Raw genomic sequence first — 27,651 nt, 5'->3', positions numbered from 1 at the left:
TATTGATATTGCAGGGAGAAATTCTTTCTTGGTCAGTCATGGGAGTTAAAGCCCCCCATTTGAGGTAAAAAGATTGAAATTGAAATTGCATTGAAATTGTCTACCTTTCCAATTTAAGACACCTTTTAGGGTTAAGGATTGAGTGAAGTTACAAAATCCACAGCTATCTTTACACCTAGATGCCCTGATTGTCTGATGCCAATTTATTTATTTGACTATATTTGAAAACTTGTTTAACTTGAGATACATATTTTAAATATTAAATCAGACTTATAATACTTGTTGTTATATATACTAGTGATGTAATAGCAACAATAAATTTAAGATAAAATGCTACAAAACCTTCCTTAAGATTACAAAAATTTTCTACCTTGAAAATGATCTAAGACTATCAACAAGCTCTGACTAAAGAGTCCTGTTTATATCTACTGCTGGTGAAAACTGGACTGTAGTCATTGAATTTCCTTCTGAGAGGCTGAACAGAGTCATGCTGAGAAGTTGTAACCTAGCTCTGAGCTCATAACCTAACTCCAACAAATGTGGTCAATGAATTTTTCAGCAAAGTGAGCGAGCCCTGTAAGCAAGCACTGGGAGCAAGCCTTGTGAGCAAGCCCTGTGAGCAAGCCTTAGAGAAACTGTGGAAAGAAATCTGTTTGCCCCAGAGCTTACAACTAAAGAAATAATAGAACTACCAGTAATAGCAAATGCATTATTTTTTGTGTTCCTATTAACTGAAAAAGTTATTCTACTCAGGCACTTCCTGCTCCTTGGTTATTTATCACCTCAAATTTGGCAAACCCTTGTAGAATAATTGTTACATAACATGCAGTCTAAAAGAACTTAGTTTATGACTGGATGCTACAGAACTTCATATCACCAAAGTCACTTCGAAGTGATGTATCACCAGCCTCCTGTTCTGAACTGACATCAGCAGTTCCATTGGCAAAAATTGAAAGAAGCTTCATCACAAATAAGGTTAACATAATTTTTTTTGTGGTTAATATATATCCCCTTTCCTACAAACTTTGACAATGTCTCTTTTCTCTGGGTGCTAGATATCCCTATTACATTGTTCTCATCAACAGAACATAAACCAGTAAGCATCCTTAGAGGTACAGAGTAAAACACTAGTAAAATAACATACACCACTCCTTTAGAATGGCAAAACAAAATGTAACTCTAAATTTCACTGCAAACCCTAACACCCACAACATCTGATCAATTCTTCTCCTGTCCATTAAACACTTCCTCTAATTTCTGCTCTGAGAATTAGGTGATAAATCAAGCCTTATCTCTCAGTTGATTTTTTCATTTTCCTAGACACCTTTCAGTATGATAATGTGTTGATATTGTGAGGAGAAATTACCAGTTGGTCACTCCTAGTAGTGAAAGGATTAAATAAGGTTGAGTCTAACATTTGTTCATATGGACCTCTTCAATAAATTGTGAACAACATTTTGTCAGAGCTCTGTAAAGTTTACAATTTTTTCAGAAATTCTTTTGCAATTTCTGACACTGCTACATCAACTGGGCATTCCCCTGTCATGTTCTTCAAATCTACTTTTGCACCATTTTGAACAAACCACTTGATATAGTCCTTCCCTTTGTTTTCCTTGAAATCTGATGGAACAATGGCAAGCTTTGGATCAACTGACATAAGAACATGAAGAGGGGTATTCCCTGAATGATCTTGTGAATTTATGTTTCCACCACTTTGTAGTAAAATCTCCAGGACTTTCATATTGGGCACTTTGAAAATTTCTTTTAGGCATACTTTGTTGTGGACCTCAATGACTGAATCCCAGACAGCTAGATGGAACATATCAGAGCCCTGAGAATTCTGCAGTTTAAGGTCCATTATTTTTTTAATCATCTCTTTTTTCTTCTTGGCTTCTTCATCAGAGTGACCACTGATATTACTCAAGATGCAAATGAAATAAAATACCAAAAGCAGGTTGTGGTCAAAAGCCCATTTCAGCTCTTGCTGTTCAAAATGAGAAAAATGCTGTCTTTCTCTCTCCTGTGTCAGAATTTTGAGCCACACTAAAATGTACTGGTGCACTGGTTCAAGATTGGCAGTCTTCAGTTGTATGCCCTTTTCAATCATGCTTGCAAAGAGGTCAAGAAGTCTTTGCAATATTTCTCTACTTGAATCAGAAGACACAAGTCTAAATGATAATGCATGGCTGTAGAAGTTGGCTGCCATCTGAAGTTCCTCTTTGTGGGATAAAACAATAGCTTTGTTGAAGAGTGGCTGTAGAATTTCTGATGAACGCAAAGCACCAAGAATTCTGTCCCTGATGAGGAAACCCTCTATTTGAATGACTTCATGGTTAGTAGACAATGCCTCCAGTTCTTCAAGGCTCTGACTTTCTACCTGATTATTATATACAGTTAGAGGAGGTGTTAAAACCTGCTTAACAATGTTAGTGGGTGGCTCAAAGCGCTCCTTCTTTGCTCTTAGCAACAGATTATATCCATGCTGGATTGATTCCATGTCATCTGCATACTCTTCTTCACTTTGTCCTTCGCTAGGATACTCAATATCATCAACATCAATGGAAGTTACATGAGAGGCACCAAGAAGCTCCAGGGCATCGATCCTCCACTCTCTGCTACAGTCTGGTTGTGAAATTATCCATTCTACAACACTATCATGACATTCACAACATGCTAGTTGAAGAGGCGTAATTCCTTCAGTATCACCTGCTCCTAGCTGTGCTCCATTTTTAATCAGCACCTTAACTGATTCTAAGCAACCTTTTTGTGCAGCTAAGTGAAGAGCAGTGAAGCCAAGAGCATTCTTAGCATTTGGATCTGCACCCTTTTCCAGAAGATAAGCCACAAGGGATGGGTCTTTAAATCCTGACAAGGCAGCTGCAGTTAAGGGAGTGTCGCCAAGGTGACCAGCCTCATTCACATTTGCTCCATTATCCAGAAGAAATTTGACAAGCTCAAGTTGCACCGGCACGTCAGGTTTCCCCAGAAGCACTTGTCGTGCTCTGTTTAAGTGGAAGTACCGACAAGCTACCAGAAGAGGGCTTGAACCGACCTTTGATCTGTGATTAATATTCGCTCCATGCTTTGCCAACAGTTTTACAAGTTCAAACTTACACCAAGCTGCAGCACACCATAAAGGGGTGACATCTTCGCCCACTTCGTAGCCAAACCCTCCATCCTTATACACTCCTACTAGCACTGTTCCTCTCTCCTCGATATCAACCACCTGTTCTTCAATAAGGCTTTTGGCTAAGTCCACGTGACCGCACGCGATGGAGAGCAAAAACAGACTGCTTTCCTCGCCTTTGTGTGGATAGGCAACTTTAGTCTTCAAGAGCTTCCTTCGCTCTTCCAGGGATAATTTGTGCTTCTCAAACACAGAAAGAAGCGATTCGCCTGCTATTACCTTTTCGATCGTCTCGCGCTCTAAGTCGCTTCTTTGACTCTTGTAATCGAACGTCTTAATGTGGTTCGAGAATTCCAGACTGATCATTTTAGTAAAGTTTTCAGTAACAATTTTCAAAAGTAGGGGTAAAGATTCCTCCTCACGGAGATTCTTCAACGTGTCACTTTCCTATCCCACTTTCAAATAATTAATTCTAACGCTCATGTCAACGATGACGACACGATCATAAGCATGTCATATGACTAAAAACCTTCCCAGTCTACCCCTTTTAGTATTGTGAAATACCCTCTCTACCCTAGAGTAAGAGTAAGAGTTTGGAAGACTTGGTAGCCTCCCATTAATTAGACCTTTTTTTGTTTTTCGTCGGTGTTTGGCTCCTCGTGGCTTTTTCCGACGGATTTTTACACCGTGAAACTCACCCCTTTTGAGGATGAAATTGCTGCAGACGATATGGAGCAAAATTCGAACGACAACGATTTATTTCTTGATGCACAGTGAAGGTACTTTTCTCAGATTTTGAAAACGATTTGAAACTTACGGCAATCACGTTTTCCGTACGGCGGAGAGTTTATTTACGTTTATAAACGATGTGTACTTTTGTTCTTTTTCATTTCATTGAGCCTTAAATGTCGTTTTTGTCGATGAAAAGGAACGTTGAAAAAATTGTATCTGTATGCGACATACCAAGTTATATGATATTGGATGAACTCAATGAACGCGATCTAAAAAAGTAATTGATCTATGTGACATTTTTCTGGCACTGTATTATTACTACGTTGTGTTAAATTGTTGATTCACAAACGCAGGTAAAGCCGGTTTAAATATTCCGTCATCTTTTCGCGACTTCTAAATGCAAGTGTAAGGGGAAGTCGTTGAAATTTTTTTGAAATGTTCGCCTCGAATTGACATATTTAAACTTTATTACAGTGAGGTGGGTGTGATTTTTAAATTTGGTTTACAAGGCAAAGCTTATTTCAAATTTGATTCTTCTTCGTCCCTTGCTCTTCGATCGCCAGATTTCAGAAAGCGATCTGGAGCGTCTTCCGCTCAGCCTGATATACTTTGCCTGTTTTTTTTCTTTTGTGGTATTGTGGCCACATTTTCGACCTTTTTTGTATCGAGATCGCAAGATGTATTGTTGAGGGTTTTGTGTCAGATACGTACTTACACTACTCTTGGACGACGTGAAAACGAAAGATGACGGAACAGTGTAATTTTAGATACATGTTAGTTGATAATGAAATAGGATTTTCGCTGATTGAATGCTACCAGTTTTTTTGCGCATCAGAAGGTATTTGGTGATGCTACTTCCCTATTGTTGAGGTTCCCTCGCTCGAGTGTTTTGCGTGGAAAATTATTGAAATGCAACTCGGTTGATTTGACTCTGATCATTGCCGTTTGCAATTTTCGGTGTAGTTTTGATGCCAAATGTTTTGTCTTCGTTTAATTGTTATATGACAAGAAAACATGTCTTAAAATGAAACTCTCATTATGCTAATAATTTACAAGTATTTCCGGTTTATGATACAGATGTACTGCACTGGAAAAAATATATATATATCTTACACTTTTAAGTGCTTTTTCGTGGAAGATCTTGGAATAATTCTAATTAAGGATTGGGTTTGAGACGTGTCTGGATGAAAAGCTTTTTGAAGATATTTGCATTTATGTTTATGTTGACTTCTGGGCTAGAGGCATTTCTTTGGGGATTTTTAAAATGATGTCACAAAAAAATCACTCAATAAAAATTTGGATTCAAATTTACTACCCTCTCTCCTGGTAAAAATCCTTGCATGAATTTTGTGTCCTTTAATTTGTATGTTCTTTTTTGGACTCGTTCAAAATATCCAACTATTTGGGTATAAGTCACAAGGTATACATGTGCTCTGTGCTAACATTTTAAAATGTTGTTTTCCTTTTCTGTCAATATTTAGCTGCAAGACATGAAAAACGTGGAATTAAAATTACTCCAGAAATTCAGTGAATCTTAATTCAATAAATTTTGTTCCAGCAAAACACAAAAGATTACCAATCTGTAGACTATAGATCTCCAAAGTTTTCATGCTATGTGGTATATGCCATGTAATATGTGTATTTTTCATAAACCTGGGATGGAATGAAATTCTGATTTCACCCCCTTCCCCCATTCCCCTTTCTTTAAGAGGACTCCAACCTCAAACAATCTAGTTTTCTAGCTGAATTCAATTATTTTCAAAAATAGTGGCAGAGAGATCAAAAGTTTGATAACTGAATGAATAACATCTTGATCAATTGCTGTTGTTGTGTGTTAAATTCCAAGAGTACTTAATGGAGAGGCAAAGGTTAAAATCAAAGAAAGAACAGTATATAACAATTGATGTAAAACTGATATACATGTTGCTAGAAACCAAAATCAAAACTGAAACATTTCTTCCTGAAAAAACTTGACAAACTACTTCAACTGTTAGTCAAATTAAGTCAGAGAATTTTCAGTCACATGATTGTTGACCTTTTAGAAAAATATTTGATAAACTACCTTAAGTTTATTCCTCAACTCAGTAGAGTTTTTGTCATAAACATGATAAGATATCTTATCTAGATGTACTTCAAAGCTAACAGGAAGTTCACACTTGACCTTGGGTTTGGATCAAGCCTGTCTTTCCTTGTTAACCACAATGATGGCACATACATCTGGTGTTGAAAGATATCATTTATTCCATCTGTAAAACATATTGTCAACCATGACAGGTCCAGCTATTTGTGTTAACAAAAGTTCAAATTTATTAACTAATGTGATCAAACAAACTTTTAGAGAGAATGCATGGAAATGGTAAATATGTTCTTCACAGGTAACATTTGAATTTAGATAGGCTGACAATCAATCTTTCTAAATCTATAAAGTTGTTAAGAAAAAGTAAATAACCAAAAGTATTTGAAGTTTGATAGGATTGAGGCTTTGGTTTCACGCTAAGAGGATAAATTAAAAAAATTATGTTTTGAAACAAAATTTCGTCTGGAAACATGATAATTGTTTATTTTGCATACAATACTATTTTTTTTTCCTTAAAGGATGATGTCTCAGGAGTATGGTTGACTGTGAAAAACCTCTGAGAGTAGGAGACTACTTTGTAGTAGCTGGCCTTGGTAATGGCAAGTCAACTCAGAATGCTATACACTTGGATGATGAAAGGAATATTCTGGAACCAATCACAGACATTACTGTGATATTCAAGAGTTTGGGAGAAAAACCTCCAATTGGATACAAATGCATTGACAAAACCCCCGCAGGATTTCCTGCTGATCTTAATCATGGCTCCATAAGACAGCCATCATGTTACCTCTGCATTCGCAGAGGAACAGACAAACCTCCATTGACTGATATTGGGTAAGAAATTCATTACAATGTATCAATTTCCAACAGGCACCTACATGTATGATTTTTACACTTAATCATTTTACTTTTACAAGAGTGACCAGCATTTAATTTCTCCTCACAGTATTATCTCTAAATCAAACATAAGTTTGTGAGAATAGGGAGAATGATCACCAGGAAAGAATATAATGACTATGAAACAAGTTCTCCTTCTCAATATTATAGAAAATGTAGAGAGAATAGTGTAGAAAATAAGCATACTGATGTTAGGGGGTAAAGAGTTAAGATTATCATAGAATTATTACCTATAAGTACATATTGAGGTGATATACAGTCAAACAACCTCTGAGCCAAACATGTGAGAGATTCTAGTTGCTTTTCTGATAGAAGGACAACATAATCCAACAGCCCACTCCATGTTCTATTTCTGGTCATTGGATATCCACCCTTGAAATGTTAATACCTTTTTAGCTTCAAACACCACCCATTTGAGAGCCAGTTTCCTGGCTTGGTTCTCTCTTTCAGCCAGTATTTTGTAAAATTTCTGTAGTGTGTGTTTTTTAAGTAGCAGGATCTCTGGCCCCAGCACATAACCTACCCACCCCCACACTTTCACTTTATGTCTTTGGGGCCTGGTAAGGCTAACTTTACCTGTTTTATCAGTGGTGGAAAATGGTACCTTGAAAGATCATGGATATTGTACTTGTAAATTTAATATCTGATCTTAAAGTGTCATCAGCCTTTGTAATGAGCCTTGATATCATTACATTATCTTTGTTTTGGTGTGGGATTTTTGCACTTGATCAGAACTATCAAAGTCTTATTTTGTTCTTATAACCAGGGGTCGTAGTCAAAAGTATGTAAGTTGGAGTTATCTTTGTGAGTGACAAAACTCTGTGTATCGGCCATAATGTGATTGTAGAGTCCTTTATGAAGGAAAAGACCGCTTAATGGCAGGATGTGACATTGTGACATATACCGAAACAGGAAAGTCAGCTAATGTTAACAACAGTGGTGGAAATAGAACATTCATCACTTATCGTCGAGCACCCCACAGAATGGCTCACTCCTCACTGGCAGTCACAGAGATTTGTGTTATTATAACAAGCAAGGTATTTGTTAATGAAATGATAACTGAGTTGTTTAAGATCCTTAATTTATTATGTAAATAGAATGTCTTTGATGTAGCAGTTCCAGAGTCTGTACTAAAAAAACCAGGGAACTATGGAAAGGACTTGCATTTTTGTCTTTCTGCTTTGCCCAATTTCTTTAATTTGCTTACCGGCCCACATTCCTCCCCATTGTTGTTTGTTGTGTGTCTTTCCTTTGTGCCTTCAATGAGTAGTAATGAATAACTAAAAACAGCAGTGTGGATTGTAGGCGTGTCAGCAAGAGAAAGTGGGCCTGGTGAGAAGAGAAAATTCTGGGTCCGCTCTGTGGTTCCATCTGAGTGATTTTTCAAGTAGTATTTTATAATGAAGGGTTATTGTTTTCCTGTAGAATGAAAAACCACCACATGCATTTTGCTTGATCGACAGGAATCTCAACAAAGGCATGGTAGGTTTTATTTTCATTTTTTTTTCTGTTATTGCTTGAGTCATGTGATATTTAAGACATGCAGAGGTTTTATGTTCATCAAGAGCTGCACAATTCACTGGAATGCTACTCAGTAAGATATTTGGTACTCGTGACAGTTCATTTCATAATTCTTTTTCAGGTTGGATCAGATGTGTACCTTTGTTACAGAAAGTCATTAGCAAGGCTGCGCTCTATCATGTACCCTGCAGGTAACAGAGTGTGCTGGCATTTCATGGTTTACTTTGCAAAACTTCAGTTTCAATCACCATTATTCAAATGGTTCTGTTTTTCAATTTTTTGTACAACCTTACCATGGTTAATGAAAGACCTTTCAAACAAAGCTAGACACGTGACTAAGTCCAGGTGGAACCACTTCTAGAGACAAGTGTCTGGAACTGTAGTTAATCTTTTCATAAATCCTCATGAATTCCGTGTTGTTGTTTAAAAAAGTGTTTGTTTCATCCTTATCTTTTAGAGGTTCTCAGTCGATTTCCTGTGGAGGACTATGAACGTTTTCCACTTCCAGATACAATTCCAATGTTTTGCCTTCCTCAAGGAGCAATTATTGAATGCTGGCCTGAAAATTCTCAATATCCTCTTCCCTCTTTCTCCACATTTGTACTTACAGGTGCTTCAGGACAAAAGGTATGCTGTGACTAATAATTTTCTGGAATGTCTGAAATGATTGTGAATTTGTCAACATGTCTTAATTAAGAAAACAAACAAAAGTGGAATTTTTAGGTTGGGATTTTAAAGCTAGTAAATTAATACTTCAGCTTCAGCAGGATAACATGTTATGAGTGACAAAAAACACGAGGCAAACATGTCGCTGCTTGAGAATTCTTAAACTTCATAATTCTCCCATCAACTACTATGTATTTCATGTACATTAGTTGACCTTTTTGCTCCAGTGTGCTTAATATATGGGGAATGTGTATGGCATTACAATCAGCAGATAAATCTTAGGGTTGATAATTACATTAAAATATTAACTTTTACCAAATTTGAGATTTATGGAGCAGCAGTAACATTCTTTGAACTGCTTCCTGAGGAGCAACTGACAGAGGAAAGGAAAAAAGCTTTAAAGCTGGATGATGACCAAGTAAGTATTGCAGTGACTCTAAGGGGCTTTTACTGAACTGAAGTGCGAATAAGGAAATTTTAGAAATAGATTATAGCAAAAATTTTAACCAGACGTGATAATGTCTTGCTCATGAAAGGACTGCAAGGCCTTGAGCAGATGATGCACTAAAAAAAAAAAAAATTGACGCACTGATATTCCATAAGTACTGTGGGTCAGAGGCATAGAAAACTATGGAAAAACTACATAAGCTGAGTCTTTTAAAATGAATATAGGTCAGAACTGCAGTTTGAAAACAGCCAATATCTGTTTCAATTTTTTCTAGCACAAAATACTTTATTCAAATTTACATTTGTTACAACAAATTTTACCTTAAAAATTATCTTAAATTTTAACGATGATTTGTTTCTGTAGTGGAGGATTCATTTAAGAAATGCAGTAGTAGGAGTATAGTTGAAAGTTACAGAAAAATGATTCTCCATTTCTGAATGAAAATAGTTCAAGTCATTGAAATTTAGCAGGCAACTTATATGTGGTAGATAGGCAGATAGGTATGCCATCTATAGTGCTGAATGAACTTCTTGATCAAGTATTCCAGTTAAAATTTTTTTCCATTTACTGTTGACTGTCTCTAGAATTCTGAAGAAGGGAAAAGAGTTGCTCACACAAACAAGTGCATGTGTGTGTTGTCGCATTGGCCATTTTTTGAAGCTTTCAAAAAGTTCCTGTCCCAGCTGTATAGAATTTCTGTATCAGCACAGCCACTGCCCATTGAAAGGTATCTTAGAATACTTTTGCAGTTTATTGGTTACATTTGTAAACTATGTGGTGCTAAGTTTTACAGCTGAAATCTGAAGATGTTGGAATTGATTAACTTGAAGGGAAGTGTGATTGATGTTCATAACAATGAGCCAGTTGCTTTGATATTACTTTCATTACTTAATATGCAGTAATTCATCAAAAGATAAGCAATGTACGTTTTCCTTTCTTCAAATTGATTTTGAATGTTGTAATCAACTCATTAAGCATAGAATGTGACAGACAGGTGTATATATCTTTGTCATGTAGGTATATAGCAATTTTGATGCTTGATGTTCCTTTTCCTTCACCCCAAAGACCAAGAATTCTTGTGCAGGTACCCTTGATTTATTTATTTATTTATTTTTTGAGATCAGTCAAAAGTAAATTACAAAGCAACATTTCTGGTGGTCTTTGATTACAGCTCTATTCTGTACCAACCTCGCAGTTCAGCAGGCATGAAATGAAAAAAATGGCAAGTAAATAGGCAGCAACAGTTACCTGTTGAGTAACCTTTACTACTACTACTACTCCTTCTCCTCCTCCTCCTCCTCCTCCTCCCACCCCCATCTTTGCTTGGGTTTAGGTCAACCAAGAGGCAAACGTTTTTTTGTTTTTTTTCATGCGGAATTGAATAGCCTATGAAAATTACAAAACCCCAAAGAGCAGATGGATGTTATTTAGAGGGCCAGAAGTGACATGTTTATTTTTCAATTTGTTTTTGCAGACAAGCATGTATGATCCATTTGAAATAAGCCAACTCTCTCACACTCCTTTGCCAGTCAGGTAACATGGATTAGAATTAAGATTTTCATGAAAGTAGCCTTAATCTTTCTTGACTATCACAAGTGCTTGTAAATGGATTTGTTGCTTTAGTGTGCCGAGGCAAATGTTCAAAATACAATTATAGCGTCCAAACACTTTTCATAATTTATACAAATATGAGTGGCCAATGTATGGAAGGAAGAGGTATTGGGTGGATGTTCTTCTTGTCAGTACCTTAGGAAATGTGTAGAGAATATTATTTAGAATATGCATACTGATGTTAGGGTGTAAGGGGTCATTCATCATCATTTTGAAAGTTTCTTAGTTGATTAACCAGTTAATTTGTATTGTTTATTTCAGTGGTGCATCTTACATAGCTATGCTTCGCAACCTGCATCCAGACAATGCTATGCTTTTGTTTTATCTTGTTCTCACTGAACACAAAATACTGATTCACTCTCTACGACCACCTCTGATGACAAGTATTGCTGAGGCAATAACAACGGTATGCTGTGATTATTGTAAAAACCCATCACATTACTCCTTTCTAAATTAATTTGATTTGATTTTCTTTTTTCTTGATCCAATGGTGCTGATGGACATGAGTGTTAGTGACCTGTTAGGAAACACTTAACTTTTATGGGAGGGATTGGGCTGGTGTTATAGTGTTGTAGCATCCCTTTTACTTATGTACAATAAAGAACCAATATCTGGTACATTTTGTATGGTTTTTTGATATCCAGCTTGAGAAAGAAAAATTTGCATCTTATTTTCTTTGAGTGGTACTGTCATGAACATATTAAGCACATTTGGTTGCGTAAACTACAGCTTTGTAAGAATAAAGGCATCGAAAACACCACCAACTGTTGGTATACTCTATGCAATGTCTTAGCACTTGCACGTCATGCAAGAAACTAGGAACTTCTCTTAAAAAAATTGTGATGAAAGGAAGTAGTTTAACATCATGTAGTATTAACAGTTAGCTAGTGTATTTTTCAGCTGCCAAAACTTTTGTACATGTAAATGCAGCTAGGTATACTGCAAACTGTTGCCGCATATCATTCATTGTCCATAAGCAGGTGTGTTGTTCCTCTCTTTCAGCTTCTGTTTCCCTTCAGCTGGCAATGCCCCTATGTTCCACTTTGTCCATTAGGGTTAAATGATGTTCTAGATGCACCTTGTCCATTTATTGTGGGTAAGTAAAAGGGAAGAATTAAACAGAACAAATAAGATATCTACTTTTTCATTTGAAACATTTGGTATTCAATTAAACTTTACAGTAAACACTAGTTCTCATCTTGATTTCGTAACAATTCAATTCCGGCTCTATTCCCCTAACTTAAAGACCAATCATGCCAGTACCACATTCTCTTGACAAACGCCCTTAATTTTAGCTGTTCGTTTTCTACAAATTTTTTTTTTTCCGAAATGTTTTGTTATTCTACACCAAATTAAGTGTAAGAATAAATACTACATTAGAGGTTGATGTGTTGAAAGATATCTACTATTGTTTTTCAGGTATTGATTCACGATACTTTGATCAGTATGATCCACCTGATGATGTCACTTGTGTTGACCTAGATAACAACACTATTTCACTGTAAGTTTGGTGAAATGAGAGACAAAACTTTGTATTACTGAGGCTCACAACTCGTACCTTTTCTAAAATGTAGATTTAGGCAAATCTCAAGCTACACGTGTATTGTATAAAATCAATTTGGAATACATCTTAGAATAAAGAGTGGAAATTAGAAAACGTTTATTTTTTTTGTCAGTGAAGGTGTCGTTTTTCCCGCCGTGCAATTATATCGTTCTTCATAATTCATGTGGTGAATTTATGTACATTACAGAGAGAATGAACTCAAAGGTGCTAGCTGGAAAAGTCTTCCAAAGGTATGTAATAATTAATGAGATTAAGGATGAGTTTAAAATTTATTACTACCATTGTAAATTTGGAAATGCTTGTCGATTCAAACAAGATATATATCGTGGATTTATATCTCCATGAACGACTCAATCCTAAGCAGTAGTAGTTATGCATAGGCTGACAATTGTTGAATTCTTATCTGGATGTGGAGTGAAGGTTTAGCGCTAACCTCCGTTTTTTGCTTCTCATTTAAATTCCATTCTTACTTCTATGCAGAAACCGGGAAAAGTCTTACAAGAAAGACTGAGTGAGCTTTTTTATCAATTATACCAACTGTGCCATAAGGAAAGAGAATGTAAGTTGTTCTATATTGAGAAATTCAGCAACAAGTGTACGTGAAATGATTAAAAATACATCGCTATTGATAGGGTAATACACTCCAACCTGTATTTAGCGGCTGGTTCCTTAAGTCCCGAATTTGTTTCCCTTTAATCACTGTAATTTTCACCTCTATTTAGCGGTCACCTATTACCTTTTTCAACGGTCTTGTTTGTATTATCTCTCATTTAACGCCGAACCACTCAAATATGACTAAGAATAATCTATCAACTAATTTATCCATGTTTCTTTCTAAAAATCAAAGTGAGTATTTTTGAGCAAGATCGTGTACATAAAGTTGTCAATTATGACATAAAGTTGCATTGTGTATTTTTTTAAATAACACTCCCAATCTGTGGAACCTGTATTAAGTGGTCCTCCCGCCATCGTAGGTGACCGCTTAACACAGGTTTCACACTGTATATGCGTTAGTAAGGCTTTTTGGTGGGCTTAACTGAAGAATCGAACGGTTTTAAAGCATTCAATATGACTTGCATGAAAGATGTTGAATGGAGAGTCACGAAGTAGCGTTCAAGCGAGTTTACTGGTAGCGCGAAAAGCCTGTGCTACTGAATGAGTGAGTGGCTTCAGTAAAAAGAAAGTAAGAAAACAGAAAGTGTTATGGAAATTGATAGCTTTGTACACGGTCGTGTAATGTTCAGTTTGATTTGACTGCAGCTATTGGTGGAGATATCATAGAGACAGCCATCGAGTTAGCTCCCCTGGATCATGACACGTCCTATTCAAGAAAAAGGGTAAGATTCGTTGCAGCTTTGATTTAACAAGACACGATATCTTAAATAATTTGTAAATGTCTAAGAGAATAGCCATTAAATGGAATGAACCTTTGAAATACTGCGTGCTAAGGTAGGCTAACGGGGTAAGAATGGGGCGCATATCGAGGGAGTTTTATCAAAACCTTTGGAGAAAAAAATTGCAACAGCCAATCAGAGACCTCAAAGTGAAAACAAATAAACTACTGGAGGCGCAGGAAAACGCGGGTAACCAAGTAGCGTCGGGTTCAAGTTTTGCATCTGATTGGTTGAGAGGATGTTGGGCCAATCACAGAGCGTAGAGAAGAAAACCCAATCCAATCCTTGATTGCTTTCGACACTTAATCCATTTGCTTTAAACTTACAGGGAATGCGACGATTTACACTAAGTGCTTATGAAAGAGTCAAAATGTTGAGCTAAATTTTTTGAAAAGGAAAAAACTGCGAAGATGCTCTCTAATCTAATGGCGAGATGAAGATGCTCTCTAATCTAATGGCAAGGCGAAGATGCTCTCTCATCTAATGGCAAGATGAAGATGCTCTCTAATCTCATGACAATGATGCTCTTTTATCTAATGGCAAGAAAAAAACTTCATGCAGCAACCGCGTTCCAATCTAGACAAATGCAATGAAACTTTCCATCACATGAGCTATGTTATTTTTTCTCAGCTTCAATTAGAGGTAGCCATTCAAGATGCTTTCCTACGGTTTATGGCAACAATTTTGAAAGGCTATGAGTGAGTAAAACATTCTTTTTTGATGAAACATTATTTGAAAAAATTAAAACAAACAAAAATGAAAGTTAGTTATCTAGATGTTAATGTGTTATTTAAAAACGCAGCGATAAAGAACAGTGTAGGGAGAAATCACCGTCGACAAATTTCAGTTCTATTTAACACGAAACTTCTTCTATTTTCCTTGAGTTTTTCTTCTTCGAAGGATAATATTCATAAGAGGGGGTCATGGGGGGGGGGGGGGTAAGGGGGGTTACAACAAGATAATTTGGTTTCATCAACTGAGATGATATTGTAAATTAGCCGCCGTTGTCGAGAATTTCTAAAGCTGACGTTTTCGAACGTTAGCCCTTTGTCAGAGCGATGTACTTACTCGAGTTTATAGGGGTCAATAAGCATTTTTATAGCAATAATTACCTATGCTAACCCATTCAGTTAAAACGATTAAATTGTTTCGTAGGGCTTTCTTAAAACCAATCACTTCAAGACCAACCCAGGGGACGTGCGATCTGACGTCGCTCTTTGACCTTGAAGGTTTGTATGTAGAAGACATACACTTATTTTGCCCATGGGAAAATTATTAAACCGCAACTTGTGCTGAGTAGCTCTTGAAAGGGTGAAAGTACCTGGAAAGAATCGCGTTTTATGTTAAAATGAGCTGAATTAAGTGTTTTTGAGTATGTTTATGGCTTAAAAACAAGACTGTGATTGTGGATTTTTCTTTTGCTAGGTTTTCTTAGGAGTCGTCCGAATTCACAATCAAAGTTTTTTCAAATCTTATCAAGGACACAGGTAACAAAAATTTAGACTATGACTCCTGATTTGACTTTTTCTTCCGTGGTACTGTTTGAGCCCAGGTGTAATGATGTTTTTGCTAGAGTTATTCTATACGTCTGAGTTTTGTTTTTGTTTGTTTTTTTTTTGTTTGTTTGTTTTTTCAAACAGATGTTTAGCCGGTTTATTGAAGGGAGATCCTTTGTATCGTCACAAGACTCTTTGTTCGCATTCTTTGACAACTGTTTAGAAAAGGTAACTCGCTTTATGTGTAGGATTCTTTTTGGGAGTGTCCCACATTGATATGTCTGTTCATTCCTTCTGCCGGTATATTAAGCATCGTTACTTCCACAACACTTTGCTTTTCTCTACTTTGTAAACCCTGTCTTAAGGCCATAAATTATGCCCAGTTCCCAGCTGTGGTTTGATGCGCCCACAATCCTCGTAAGCGCACCGATATACCTTTGGCTTTGGGACTGAGCCACGTCATGATTTGTGAATTCTTAAGATTTCAGTACACGAAATCCGGCGTAATGTATCTCGATCCCCGAGATTTTGTGAGATGACCAAAGAGTAATGCTTTTGAGTGCTTTGTGTTGTAGCTGGACGTATTACCAGACTGTCGTCTTGTTGAAGTAGATGAATCAGTTGCAAGGTATCATTGTTTTATTTCAGTAAGTCTTACCTAAAATTCAAATTTAAAAAAAAGAAGATTTATAGATTCCACATCGGTTGTGGACCGTTATATTTCGACTTCATATTGCTGCATTTACGTTTGAGGCCGACTAAATTCCTGTCAGTCTTTGTAGCACTCGTCAGTTATGCGGAATATGGGCTTTAAACCCCGTGCCTTCTCAAAATTGAAAATTTTGTGACAAGAAAATGTGAAATTGTGACAAGCTGGTCGCCAATGCGACCGAAAATTAACTGTTTTTACAATTGGTTCAATGTAAATCGGTGCGGAAAGTTCATTGCGTTTGTATGTACTCAAATGGTGATCTTTCTCAAGTAGAAAAATGTTTAAAGCATAGCAACGTCTCTTTCAAGACTTCGCGATTTCGTGTTTCGCAGTGGGACGCATACAAGACAAATTCCACTCCTTGGCGACCTCGTTCCGTCTGGCAATTAAATCAAAGTAAACGTTAAAATTTCCAGTCGTTGCCACGACTAAAAGTTAATTTTGGGCCCAGCTTATGGTACCATGACTAGGAACGATAAAGTAAAGGAGATGTAAGACAAATTTTATGAAGGCAAGGCAGTGCAACATTCGATTCCCCTGTGAGTGATGGAACCCCGAACAATTAGATATCCTTCCATCTGCGTTATAGAAATCAAGTGTCTATCTGTGGAAGTTTCAATACACATTATTTCTTTACCAGGGGTGGTCAGAGGACCTATGTTGTCACACCACCAGATGTTTCCAACATGGATAAAGGGAAGTTGTATACGTAAGTAGAGAACTATCAAAACTGAGAAAATTTCAGGCAGGTTCATTGGGTGGCCAAGACGGTTTTGAATTGATTCCTCAAAGACTATTCTTAATTAAAGTGAAGGCCTGACAAGTTCTCGTTGTTCCTACAGCAACTTTCTGTCAATTAACTGTGGAAGTGTGCAGGAGGAGAGAGAGTGGGATCGCCAATCTGGGCGTCGGCCGTGATGTGTCGATTTTTTCCAGCGAAAACGGAAGCTTGTTTCCTCCCATGTTTACTTAGTGAACTTTTGCTGACGAATTTTTCGAAGTCGTTCTCATCCCAAGCCCCACGCCGTTAGCTATGATGTTACTTTCACTTAGAACACGCGATCAAAGATCGAATCTTTGACAATTATTCATTTGATTATTTTTTTTCCATCAGTTATCCAGTGTTTCCAGTTTTAAATGTCGATCTCATGAAGCCTGAGGGGCTTTCTTTTTCTGCTAAGCCTGCTCAGACGGCTCCAGTGTCTCCTGTGGTCAAAAGAACAAAGGCAGAAAGACATCAATCTGTTCTGGTAATAAAAGACTGGGGTCTGAAAAATGTGTTTTTTACTGTTTTTTTGACTAAAAGGGTTAATGCCCAAAATCTTGACATGTCTTTGTAAACAAGGGGTATTCTTCTGTTTTGTTTGGTGAAATAGATTTACTTTTTAACCATAGCTTGATCATCTAATTCTTGGGAATGACATAGGAGTGGAGGGAAAAGGGGTATCGACGTTCCCATAAGCCTCAGGGGTTTGTCATGAAGGTTACAAGAACTCGTATGATGCTGACCTTAGTTCTTGTTGTGGACGATCTCAAATTTGAACTTTTTTTCTCTTTCTTTAGATGGCGAAAAAGTACGCGGGAAGTCCCATAAGCTGGGCCAAGTGAGTTATTTGAATTGTGTATTCATTTGTTTTGTTTTGTTTAATTTCTAACTTTTGTTTCGTTCCTTACGCCAGGTGCCTCTTAGCTCATTGCTACAGTTTGTGGTTTATTCATCTTCCCGCCTATGTGAAGCGTCATCACAACAAGGCTAAAGTGTTACACGTAGCTTTCGAGGTGGGTTTAATGTACATTTGGGCAGGAAGTATTGAGAAGTTTCATGGTCTTCTTTCGCAATAATTGTTTTGGATTTCACACCGAACCGTGGCGTGACATTACCAAGAGTGGCTACGTAGGAGAACCTCTTCGTTTTGAATGGAATGTCAGGAATGTTGATGTAGCTCTTTTCCATAAGTAACATAATTCTTGGCCTATTACTGAGTAAAGTGTTTGTCATTGAAATTTATCCCATCGCCTCAATGAGAGATCATGAGAGAGTAAATATGACACGGGCGCGAACTCTTTGATGTAGCGAATTTCAATTGAGTGTCTTAAAAACACTTCCTATTTACGAATACGTCCAAACCCCACTTTCCTTGTTCGGCAACGGAGTCACCTTTTACAATATCTTTGCGGCAGGTCTTGTGTAAAATGAAGAAAAAGGGTGTTAAGTTACCAGATGAGGTGAGTCTACTAAAATCACTAGAAGCCAATGTTTGAGAGAGATTCCCTAACTTAAGGGAGTGAAGGTAAAAAAAAACCTTCCAGAAAGAGACTTGGTCACTTGGTCACTTCCGCCTATTACGCCATCGAAAGCTGCGTAGGGAATAGATTAGTGAAACCCCTGGCCTTCCCTACTGGCTGAATTGTTCTGGCCTACCAAATCTGATTGATAACTGGTTCACTTCCGGACTGGATATGAGACTTAACTCCTATTTCTCTCATGAACCAGGTTTGCTACCGAGTGCTTATGCAGCTATGTGGGCAGTACGGTCACCCAGCCTTAGCTGTGAAGGTCAGTATCATAGCAGTTGTTTCTGATACAGGCCGTGTCAATGTTTGTACCTACGTGTATGTAGGCACGAAAGAACAACACTTAAGATTGTTGTTGTTTTTTTTGTTTATCACAAGTACGTTGGCTGGTTTATCGAATAAGTTAGATCTGCTTGTTGAGAATAGTCGCATGAAATGTTAACGGAAGCAGAGGTTATTGTGTTAACAGAATTGATAGTGTATTGATATCACGTGCATCGCCACTTAAGAAAATGTGTTTGTATGTTTCTTTACCAGAAGTATTAAATATAGTGTAGGTTGCCTGCCTCTTTGTCACAGAACAGCCACTTGAGTGAAAAAATGTCTTTTTTACTACTCAAGATGATATCTCTGAGCTAGAATCGTCCTCCTGCGCGTTCACGACGTATTTAGCTAAAAAGTGCTCTTTCAACATTGATGTGTGGTAATTTCTTGGAAAATGTGATTTCTTTTTCTCCATTCAGGTCTTGTTTGAGATGAAAAACCAAGGAATAACTCCAAATGCTGTCACGTACGGCTACTACAACAGGGTAAGGAGATGTTTTGATTATAAATTTGCTCCTGGCTCTATGAAAAAAAAAGCTCCGAACTTTCTTCTGAAAGTAAAAGTTTCTGATCCACGCGTTGTTCCATACGTGTGTATTGTAAACGATATACCGGTATGTTATATCCCTGGTCAGATGACGTGCTTCCCAGCTCGCGGGGTAACCTAACCCTTCCGCTCTCCCCCACCCCAACCTTTTCCCTCTTACCTTCCCCTAGGAGAACCTTCCAGCTGGCCAACCGTCATGTGAAGGTCAGTAAATCTCACAATTAGATGTCGTTTCATGGTTAATATGCTTTTCACTGATCAGAAATTTTAAAAACCTTCTACCATGCTTTCTCACTTTGAGGCCAGTACATGATATTTTTTTACATCTCGCTCGCAGTATGGAGAAAGATCTCTTGAAAGGTAATTGCCAAAAGGTCGCGAATCACAAAAGTAATAATTCTTTATCGCGACAGAACCTTTGCATTCAGTGTTTCTGTTACGTCATAGTTGATGGTTTTTTTCTCTTTTTCGCAGGCTGTAATCGAGGGCAAATGGCCTTCCAACACGACCAGTTCACACATGTGGAATAAACTAAGGAATTTCTTTGCCGCTGTATATGAGCTTCAAAGACTAGCGAGATTAGCAAAGAATAACAAAGGAGGTAAACGGAAATTTGAATTTTTCTTGTAGGTCCGTCGTTGCAATCATCGTTTTTCGCCTGTCCTCTGCAATCCTTGTTCTAACTTGGATAAGTTCTTCTCCTGTAGTGTATTCCTTATCTCATTGAACCAATGTTCTGTCACCTCCTATAAGACAAGGACTAAAAAAAAAAAGTAGCACTTTTCCTTAAAGCTTAATTTGTTGTTTGTCTGCTGTTCTCCATTCCTTGTGGTTCACAGATTTTATAACACAAACATGGTGGAGTGAGGTTATTCCTTTGTAATTTGTTCCTAGATTCCTTGTCCCCGACCGGGTCAAACAACGACTTAGATCTACTAGACACGCCTAGAAGAGCGACACTGAAAAAATCCGACCGGTCACGCACTCCGTCACGCGAACGCGAGAAAGCCCTGTCACACGAACGCTTGCTTGACTTGGGAGAGTCGAATGATGGTGAAGGTAGACGCACTCCAGATAGAGAGATCAAATCGCGGCGCGAGCGAACAATCAGCGAAATGTCTACGGCCTCTGAAGCAGCGGACATTCTGAACCTGTCCACCACGTCGCTGGACGGTGTGCCGTCCTCCACACGAAGAAAACGGCACACGAACGGTAGAACTGTCAGCGAAACGTCGGTGTTATCAGCTGCGTTTAGCGATGGTTTGCAGAATTCCACGTTGTATATCAATGCCAACAGTGAGGACTCTGATCCGTATGAGTACACCACCAGGATGTTGGATGATGTCATTCTTGGCCTTCCTGCTGCTCTACAGCCTGACACTGCACTGGAAGCTGTGTTGTGTTCGTGTAACCAGTGTACTAAATGTGGGAGATACCTTTACGATGAAGACATCTTGGCTGGCTGGACAGCAGATGAGTCCAACCTTAACACCGGGTAGGGCTTCTCATGACGCATGCGTGTAGACTGTGTAGCCTGCGAATTTGTTTGCTTGTTGAGAATATAGAAAAGGCTTCCAGAAATTACCTTGGGATATTAGAAATATTGTGACAAACTGGAAGTCTTTGAGCAGCGTCAGACATTTTCTCGTTAGATGCTGTAGATTATTCAATTTTAAGATATTGTGAACAGATGTCACGAAGCTGAAAACTCTAGCTTGGTGAGTTAATGATAATGATGATGACGCAACGAAAAGTTATTCAGACGTTTTGGTGACCCTTGATATGAAAAAGTTAGTTGAAGGTTCCTTATGACTTAAACCACCTCGAAGCTAAAAAGCCGATTTTTTTGTTGTTTAATTTGTCATATTCTTAAACTGCTATTTTGCCTTTTTCCTTCCTATACGTTCTTTTTTTTCTTTGCACAGATGCCCCTACTGCCATACACAGCAGGTCGCAAGACTGACAGTAAAGATCAAGGTACCTTGAAAAATTCTAAAGATTCTAAGGGTGATGTTTCGAGCGTGAATCCGCTCTGACGGGCTGACGCTTGAAACGTCAGCTTTCAAATTTTTCTACTGTGGCCAATTCACGTTCTCGTTATATCCCATATCCCGCAAGTTATGCATTCATCGAACACTTTTCCTCATTTGCTAAGGTTTCTCTCTTTCTGGCTGTATTGATTTGTATCCAAAACGTTGAGGTTGTCATTTACGAAAAGTGAAATTCCCAAGTTGCATGAATGTAATATACTCTTTAGAGGGAAAAAAGTGAAGAAAAGGTTAGACTGTCACAAAAATTTTCTTGTCTTGCACCCGAATACTACTGCTTGCTTTTACCATTTAACCTCTATCGTTTCCTCCAAGGATTACCGGAATTGTTTTTCATCGCATCCAAGTTCAGAGTTATCGTCAAGTATTAACAGCTTCGGAAGTTCCGAACTTCTGCCGGGGAATGGCGAAGTGGAGCCGACCTCCGAACCGCTAAGCAACTCGGTGCCTTCCACGATTGAATCTAATCTTATCAAGTTCTCCGCTCCCACGCGACCAAGAAGTGTCGTTGCGCTGTCTCCCCCCGCCTCTAATCCCGTCCCCATACGGGGTAGTCACCATCGAATGCGTCACAGCATCAGTGCACCGTCAAGCGCCAACGCCAGTCCCTCGGGGAGCTTGCATGGCAGCCCGAGGACTGGATCATGGTTTCAACGCATGCGCAGTAGCAACAGCACCTGTAGCCACGGAAGCACTTGGTACGGTAAGTAAAGATTGACTGATGAACTTTGAAGATAAAAAAAAAGGATAATTTTTGGGCGTCTTTTTTACTTAATTTTTCTGTTGAAATTAGCTTTAAAGTATCAGCTGAAGTCTTGAATGATTCTGAGAAGTTAAAGGTTGCAAAGCAATGGTCTCGAAACAGGAACTTTTATAGCGTTACATTCCTCCGAGAACATTGCGCTCCTCTAGCATAACTTTACTTGTAATACTAGGATGAAATCAAAGAGCTTTTTCATCTAACGCACCAGTATTATGGAATTCTCTTCCAGAGGATATAAGGAGGTGCAAGTCGTTGACCACTTTTAAATCTAAGCTTATTTATGACATATCATATAGTTTTAATAATGTGGCTTAGACCTTTCGTTTAAATGTATTTTCAATTGGTTTTCTATTAATTATTTTTTTATTTAACTTTTAATATTGTAAATCGCTGTTGGTTACTTTGTGGAAATGGCGCAATTTAATTCTTTTATGTTATTGTTATTATTATCATTATAAACAATTTATTTCCTCACAAATCTGATAGCTTAATATAGGTGATTTTTGTGACACCTTGAATTGATTTGCTCTCTCTTTCTTTTCAGTATCCAGACCTCCAGAAGAAAGGGATAATATTATGGTCACTTACCTTAATCCTTTGGTTTTGAGAAAAGAACTTGAAAATATGTTTGAAAATGATGGCATCAGCACACTACAATTTCCTGACGTCGTGCAAGCGAAACCTGACATCTTTTGGAATCTGGTGAGACAAATTTCTATATATATTTTTTTTCTTACAGAAGTTTATTCATGTTTATATTTCTTTTTAAGAAATAGTGGGAATAGAAATAGTAGATATGCTGTGAACCTCAAGCTTAGTCATCGAAATGAGAAAGATTTTATTCATTTCTAAAAAACGTGGGACAATTGCAAAGTTAAACGTCTACGAGCCACACTTGCAAGAAAGTGTAATCAAACTTTATCTGTTAATACACATGAAAAGATAATATTCGAGGATTTACGGTCCTTTTGGTTTGAATCCAGTGCATTTGTCTTCCTTCCTCTCTCCTCGAAAATTAGGGAACCATTTGAAAATCTTACTAGTTTTGAATGATGCGTTTTTTCCTCTCAGGTTTGGTATTTTAAAAGGCTTGACCTGCCCTCGCACTTGGCAGATCACGTGTTGTCCACCTACCCCAGCAACGAAAGAGCTGACAGATTCGAGGTGAAGAAACGTAACCTTTTTCTTGCTGTGATTCATTTCTTTCTAAAATGGTTGGTCGAATTTAGTGTTAAATCAGGCAGATGAGTGTATATAAAGCCATTACATCTTTGCCAAGAAATTTTACTTGTCAATTGCTTTCTGAAGGGTCTTCGTGGCCGTTAATACACATTGGCAGTTTGGGCTAAAAAGTTAACATTTACAAACACCATACTTTTGATTCTTACACTGAATGTCGCTTCTCGTCGTTGTGTTTCAAGCTAGAACGATCTACTCTCACTTCTCTGCGCATATGTTACTGGAAATTAAACAGTCAAGCAGAAATCAAATTATTCTTGCGTCCCAAGCGGAAATCCTTCGAAGACAATCATAGAGCCCTTCAGGCCAGTTGGATACCCGCGTTGAATTGGTTTTTATTTTAACGGACTTTTATGGCGTCTATCGATCATGCACGTTTTTTCATACATCAAGTCTGTCTAATTGATCACGTGATAGGAACGGCGTAGTATCTCAGGACTTGGAACCCAGGTCCTTGTGTCCACTTCGTGGGATGGAGACAGGGAGGAATATGACACGGTCCCATTGTACGTTTTGTGGAATGCGCCAGGTTTGTACTATTTAACGGTAATTTTTCCAGGCAAGAGCTATACATTAACTGTTTTGCTGGTAAGAAGAATTTTTTTCCATGCGTTATGTTTGAAAAATGGAGAGTTATTTCCTTGAACAAGGAGCTAATGTCAAAAGCAGAATTTTTTGCTAGCCAGCACTACTTTCAATGTCGCTTTGATTTCTTTAAGAGATTAGGCTTCACCGTGGACATTCGGGTCGTTTCTTTCAGCAAGTATTGATGATGATTACATCTTCTTTTGAAGTTTCCTTCTGCCAGGCTTTAACTAATATTTGCGCATGTGGCTCTGATAATGTACTTTAGGCGACTAGTGTTTGCTTGAGGAAAAAGTTAACAAGGAAAATAATTATTCAAAATTTTTTTTGTTTGTTTGCCCCTGTAGCGGATCAGCAAGGATCACTGACGGACAAAGGACTTACTACTAGGGCGTAAGGATTTTCCTTGTTATGGAGGAGGGGGGAAGAGGGAATCGGAGTGGCTCGCCTCCCAACGCTGTAGCCTGAGTTTGATTCCAGAACCCGGTGTAACATGAGGGCGAGTTTGTTGTTAGTTCTCGTCATTCCCCGGATTTTCCTTTCTCCACGAGACTACACTCTGAAATTTATTTAATTCGTTCTATAATCAGTTGACGAAGGACGACTCAGTGTATGTCCCAGTGATATTTGTTTTGATATACCTGTTAGATCATTTATAGATCAGCGTGTGATACCGTGACCCCTGTAATCACCTGTTGTTTTTCTTTGCCTCATCTCCAGTGTATTGCAGTCAGTAGTGGCTCATATTCAGGAAAACGACGTTTACAGCCCAGCTTTAATACTGCTGGAGGAACGAAACCGGCAAAAGAACATCAACCCTAACGCAAAATGGTAAGTGTCTTACCAGACTCGAAACAGTGTTTAACTGTGGAATGAAATGCAGGACTGCAGTGACTGCTTTATTTTGCAATCTAATTTTCTTGAAAACTTGCCCCCCTCTTGGAATCAATTTTAACTGCAAAATTAATCACAACTTGGCCACTCGCGTTCTTCCAAGCCTGGCATTTGTGACTACTTTGATTTCAATTTTCTCTTAAGCTATTTTTGTATACGTATTTATTATAAATTTATTGACCTGTTTTTACGCGCTTTTTGTCCTCGAGGGCACTCAAAGCGCTCTTGAAAGTCGAGAATATTTGTTCCTAACAAATGTAAATTTTCTTCCCGTCAGGAGTGTTTATCGAGAGTTGCTTTACTTGTCACTGACAGCCTTAGGAGCAGAGAACATTGACGTCGGTGGGTAATCAAAGTTTTTCCCTTAAGTCTAAGGAAATTTATATCAAGCAGAGTAATGCGGTTTTTATTAGCAAAACCTCCTTGCGAACAAAATACAAGTTACTTGGAGATACTCGTTTCTTCTCCCCCACTTTTTATTAGTGAATTTCTCAACACATTTTGTAATTAAAGATTTTATTACCATGACTACTTTCTCAGAGACCTTCGACAAAGAGTACAGACGAGCCTATAGAAGCCTTTTTGAGTCAAAGAACTTCTCAGATCTGTTGTGTTTGGAGGATAAAAGCCCGCGGACTCGTGCAGTGTATTGCAGGCGCACTTTCGATACACCGACACTACAACCCAGGGTTCCGAAGCACCTCGTCAACAGCTTCCCTTGACTTGCTTGCGAGGAAGATATTAACCTCTGTGGATGTTCAGTCAACAGATCGAGACGGGTAAAGTTTCCTCTGAATATATGTTCGCAAATTATTCAGAGGCCGTCGGCATTTCTCGAAAGATGGCGGTACTGGACATTGAAAACCACTTTGCAATATCCGGTGGAAAAAGAAGGCGAAGACATTGAACGAAAGCACCATCGTCAGATTATCAGAATATTTCTGTCTTGGCGCTACCATGACGGTTAAAAAAATTATCAATGGGAACGCACTGTTAACATAGTCAACCTCTATCTCAGCAGTGGTTTTGAATACTTTACCTTAGTTCGGCACTCACCCTGTATCAGTATTTCACTAGTTTTGTATTCTTCAGTGATTTTAAACATAGAATTGTACTATTACGTTTTTATCTTTACCCAATGCATCAGCAGTGATGCGGCTTTTTGTGTTTGAAGTTGCACACAAAATTATATCCATACGTAATTCATTGCTGACGTTATATACTTTTCAAACTTTACCTTGTAGGGTCTTAAGCCAAGACCTCACTTCCAATATTTGTTCAAAGCTAATCTTTTACAATGATTTTCTTGTGAAATTTAGGTTTAGAGGTTTAAAATACCTTACCAAATATGGTTTTTTTACTGAGTTAAAGTTAAATGGAGGCCTAATGAATATTTTCTCAAATTTGTGGGGTGGGGTCAAAAAATGGTTGGAGAAAATTTATATACTGGGGGAGATAGAATTGTCTCGATGTGGAAACTTGTCCTCATATGAAAGTCACAAGGTTTTATTCATGAGGCAAATCATTGCAGCATTAGTTAGTGCCATAATTCAATCATGGCTTATTGCGTCGGCAGCTAGGAGCAACGTTTTTTTTTTCCTGCTTTACATTCACAATATGCTTTCTAGAGAATTGTAACTCACTCGAGCAAAATTTGTTTGCCACAAAATTACAACAACAACGACAACAACAAAATTAACAAGAAGTTATGTTTAAAATCGAAACGTTTTTTATAAATTAAAGTTTCTTTATTGCTCGCGCCAACACGATTCTTACCTACACTTTCACAGATTTAATCAACTTAAAGAATTGTAAATCATAAAAGCATCTAATATATTTTTCAATGTTTAGCAAAGTTTCATCGCTTAACCGTACGCTAATCAAGTTGTAAAAGAGTAGATTTAACTTATCATGTTTTACAATCCCCTGTAATAATCGTCAGAAACGTGACTTTCCTCGTATTAGTTTGGAAACAGGTAGAATTCCTGATCGATGACAGTTCAGTCCAGCCAGTTCTTTTTTCTGCGTCATTTAAACGCTTTTTCGTAATGACTGTCTCATGTGGTTTAAAGAATCAGGCAGTTTTGCTTCACATGCAGAAATCCATTTTATTCGAAGATCTTGGCATGAGTCGCTAGGGTTATTCCGTGCCAATGAAAAGAGTTGTTTTGAAATTAAAAGGGTTTTGGTGAAGGCTAAAAAATGTCCTTATGTAGATGGTATTTTGCATCAAATGGCCCGTTAATGTAATCGTGAAAAATAATTTAAAGTGCTTTTTAAGAATCGCTTCCAAGTATTGTAATCAGATTGTAAATACTAGATCAGGTCATTGTTTTAAAATAATTGAATAGCGCTGATAGCTCGTGAAAGTTACACCAGCAAACACTCCTATTTGTCAGTGTGCAATAAAACCGCAAGTGGTGCTCTTTAATTGTGATTTGATTGCTAAGGTGCTCATTCTTCCAGCCTGACTTTCTTATTCTTGGATCATTTGGTGTTTTACTCTTCCCTCTCAGGACCTGTTCTTAACACTCCCCTCCCTGCGTTTCTCCGGCCTGCTAAGAACATTCAACACCTTCCGAACTGGGCTACCTTTTCCACTCTGCGTTTGGGTTTCGTAGTTATCCACTAAAGAACGTTGTCGACTTATACATCTACTTGAAATCACTGTTGATCCTTGCAATCTGAATGGCTTTCATCGATGCGAGTCG

At 37.9% G+C, this 27,651-nt stretch overlaps 2 protein-coding genes across 3 annotated transcripts; one reads left to right on the top strand and one right to left on the bottom strand.

The window, feature by feature from the left end:
- Positions 1 to 181: 181 nt before the first annotated feature.
- Positions 182 to 3,619, bottom strand: LOC113683590 (protein fem-1 homolog B). Its single transcript, XM_027200843.2, has one exon. The coding sequence runs from the start codon at positions 3,491 to 3,493 to the stop codon at positions 1,478 to 1,480; it is 2,016 nt and encodes a 671-aa protein (XP_027056644.2). The 5' UTR covers positions 3,494 to 3,619; the 3' UTR covers positions 182 to 1,477.
- Positions 3,620 to 6,458: 2,839 nt separating this feature from the next.
- Positions 6,459 to 27,377, top strand: LOC113683466 (C-myc promoter-binding protein). Of its 2 annotated transcripts, none has more exons than XR_016186432.1 (38): positions 6,459 to 6,770; positions 7,681 to 7,870; positions 8,259 to 8,315; positions 8,476 to 8,545; positions 8,812 to 8,981; positions 9,346 to 9,438; positions 10,053 to 10,195; positions 10,486 to 10,552; positions 10,943 to 11,001; positions 11,341 to 11,485; positions 12,082 to 12,175; positions 12,499 to 12,580; positions 12,831 to 12,873; positions 13,124 to 13,202; positions 13,904 to 13,980; positions 14,668 to 14,735; positions 15,193 to 15,266; positions 15,463 to 15,524; positions 15,678 to 15,761; positions 16,109 to 16,161; positions 16,886 to 16,954; positions 17,360 to 17,495; positions 17,809 to 17,849; positions 17,925 to 18,024; positions 18,427 to 18,471; positions 18,740 to 18,802; positions 19,284 to 19,349; positions 19,886 to 20,012; positions 20,306 to 20,906; positions 21,337 to 21,388; positions 21,775 to 22,157; positions 22,767 to 22,924; positions 23,294 to 23,386; positions 23,879 to 23,990; positions 24,394 to 24,439; positions 24,767 to 24,877; positions 25,218 to 25,282; positions 25,481 to 27,377. XR_016186432.1 is itself a non-coding variant. In XM_027200705.2 (38 exons), the coding sequence occupies exons 1-38, from the start codon at positions 6,472 to 6,474 to the stop codon at positions 25,660 to 25,662; spliced, it is 4,464 nt and encodes a 1,487-aa protein (XP_027056506.2). In that variant the 5' UTR covers positions 6,459 to 6,471; the 3' UTR covers positions 25,663 to 27,377. The 2 variants fall into 2 exon arrangements, 1 of the variants encoding a protein (XP_027056506.2); XM_027200705.2 differs by having other exon boundaries at positions 21,775 to 22,162.
- The last annotated feature ends 274 nt before the right edge of the window (positions 27,378 to 27,651 follow it).

Source organism: Pocillopora damicornis, chromosome 4 (assembly GCF_964200805.1).
Source record: "Pocillopora damicornis chromosome 4, jaPocDami1.2, whole genome shotgun sequence".
Classification (NCBI taxonomy): domain Eukaryota; kingdom Metazoa; phylum Cnidaria; class Anthozoa; order Scleractinia; family Pocilloporidae; genus Pocillopora; species Pocillopora damicornis.
Note: the sequence above shows the minus strand (reverse complement) of the source record. Positions and strands in the feature narration are given on the sequence as shown.

What these genes read in the sequence shown, in the direction of transcription:
- LOC113683590 (XM_027200843.2), bottom strand. Translation starts at nt 3,493, where the DNA reads ATGATCAGTCTGGAATTCTCGAACCACATTAAGACGTTCGATTACAAG.
- LOC113683466 (XM_027200705.2), top strand. Translation starts at nt 6,472, where the DNA reads ATGGTTGACTGTGAAAAACCTCTGAGAGTAGGAGACTACTTTGTAGTA. An exon ending in CACACTCCTTTGCCAGTCAG is followed by an intron (nt 11,002 to 11,340) that starts GTAACATGGATT and finishes TGTTTATTTCAG; the next exon opens with TGGTGCATCTTACATAGCTA. An exon ending in TGTTACACGTAGCTTTCGAG is followed by an intron (nt 18,025 to 18,426) that starts GTGGGTTTAATG and finishes TCTTTGCGGCAG; the next exon opens with GTCTTGTGTAAAATGAAGAA.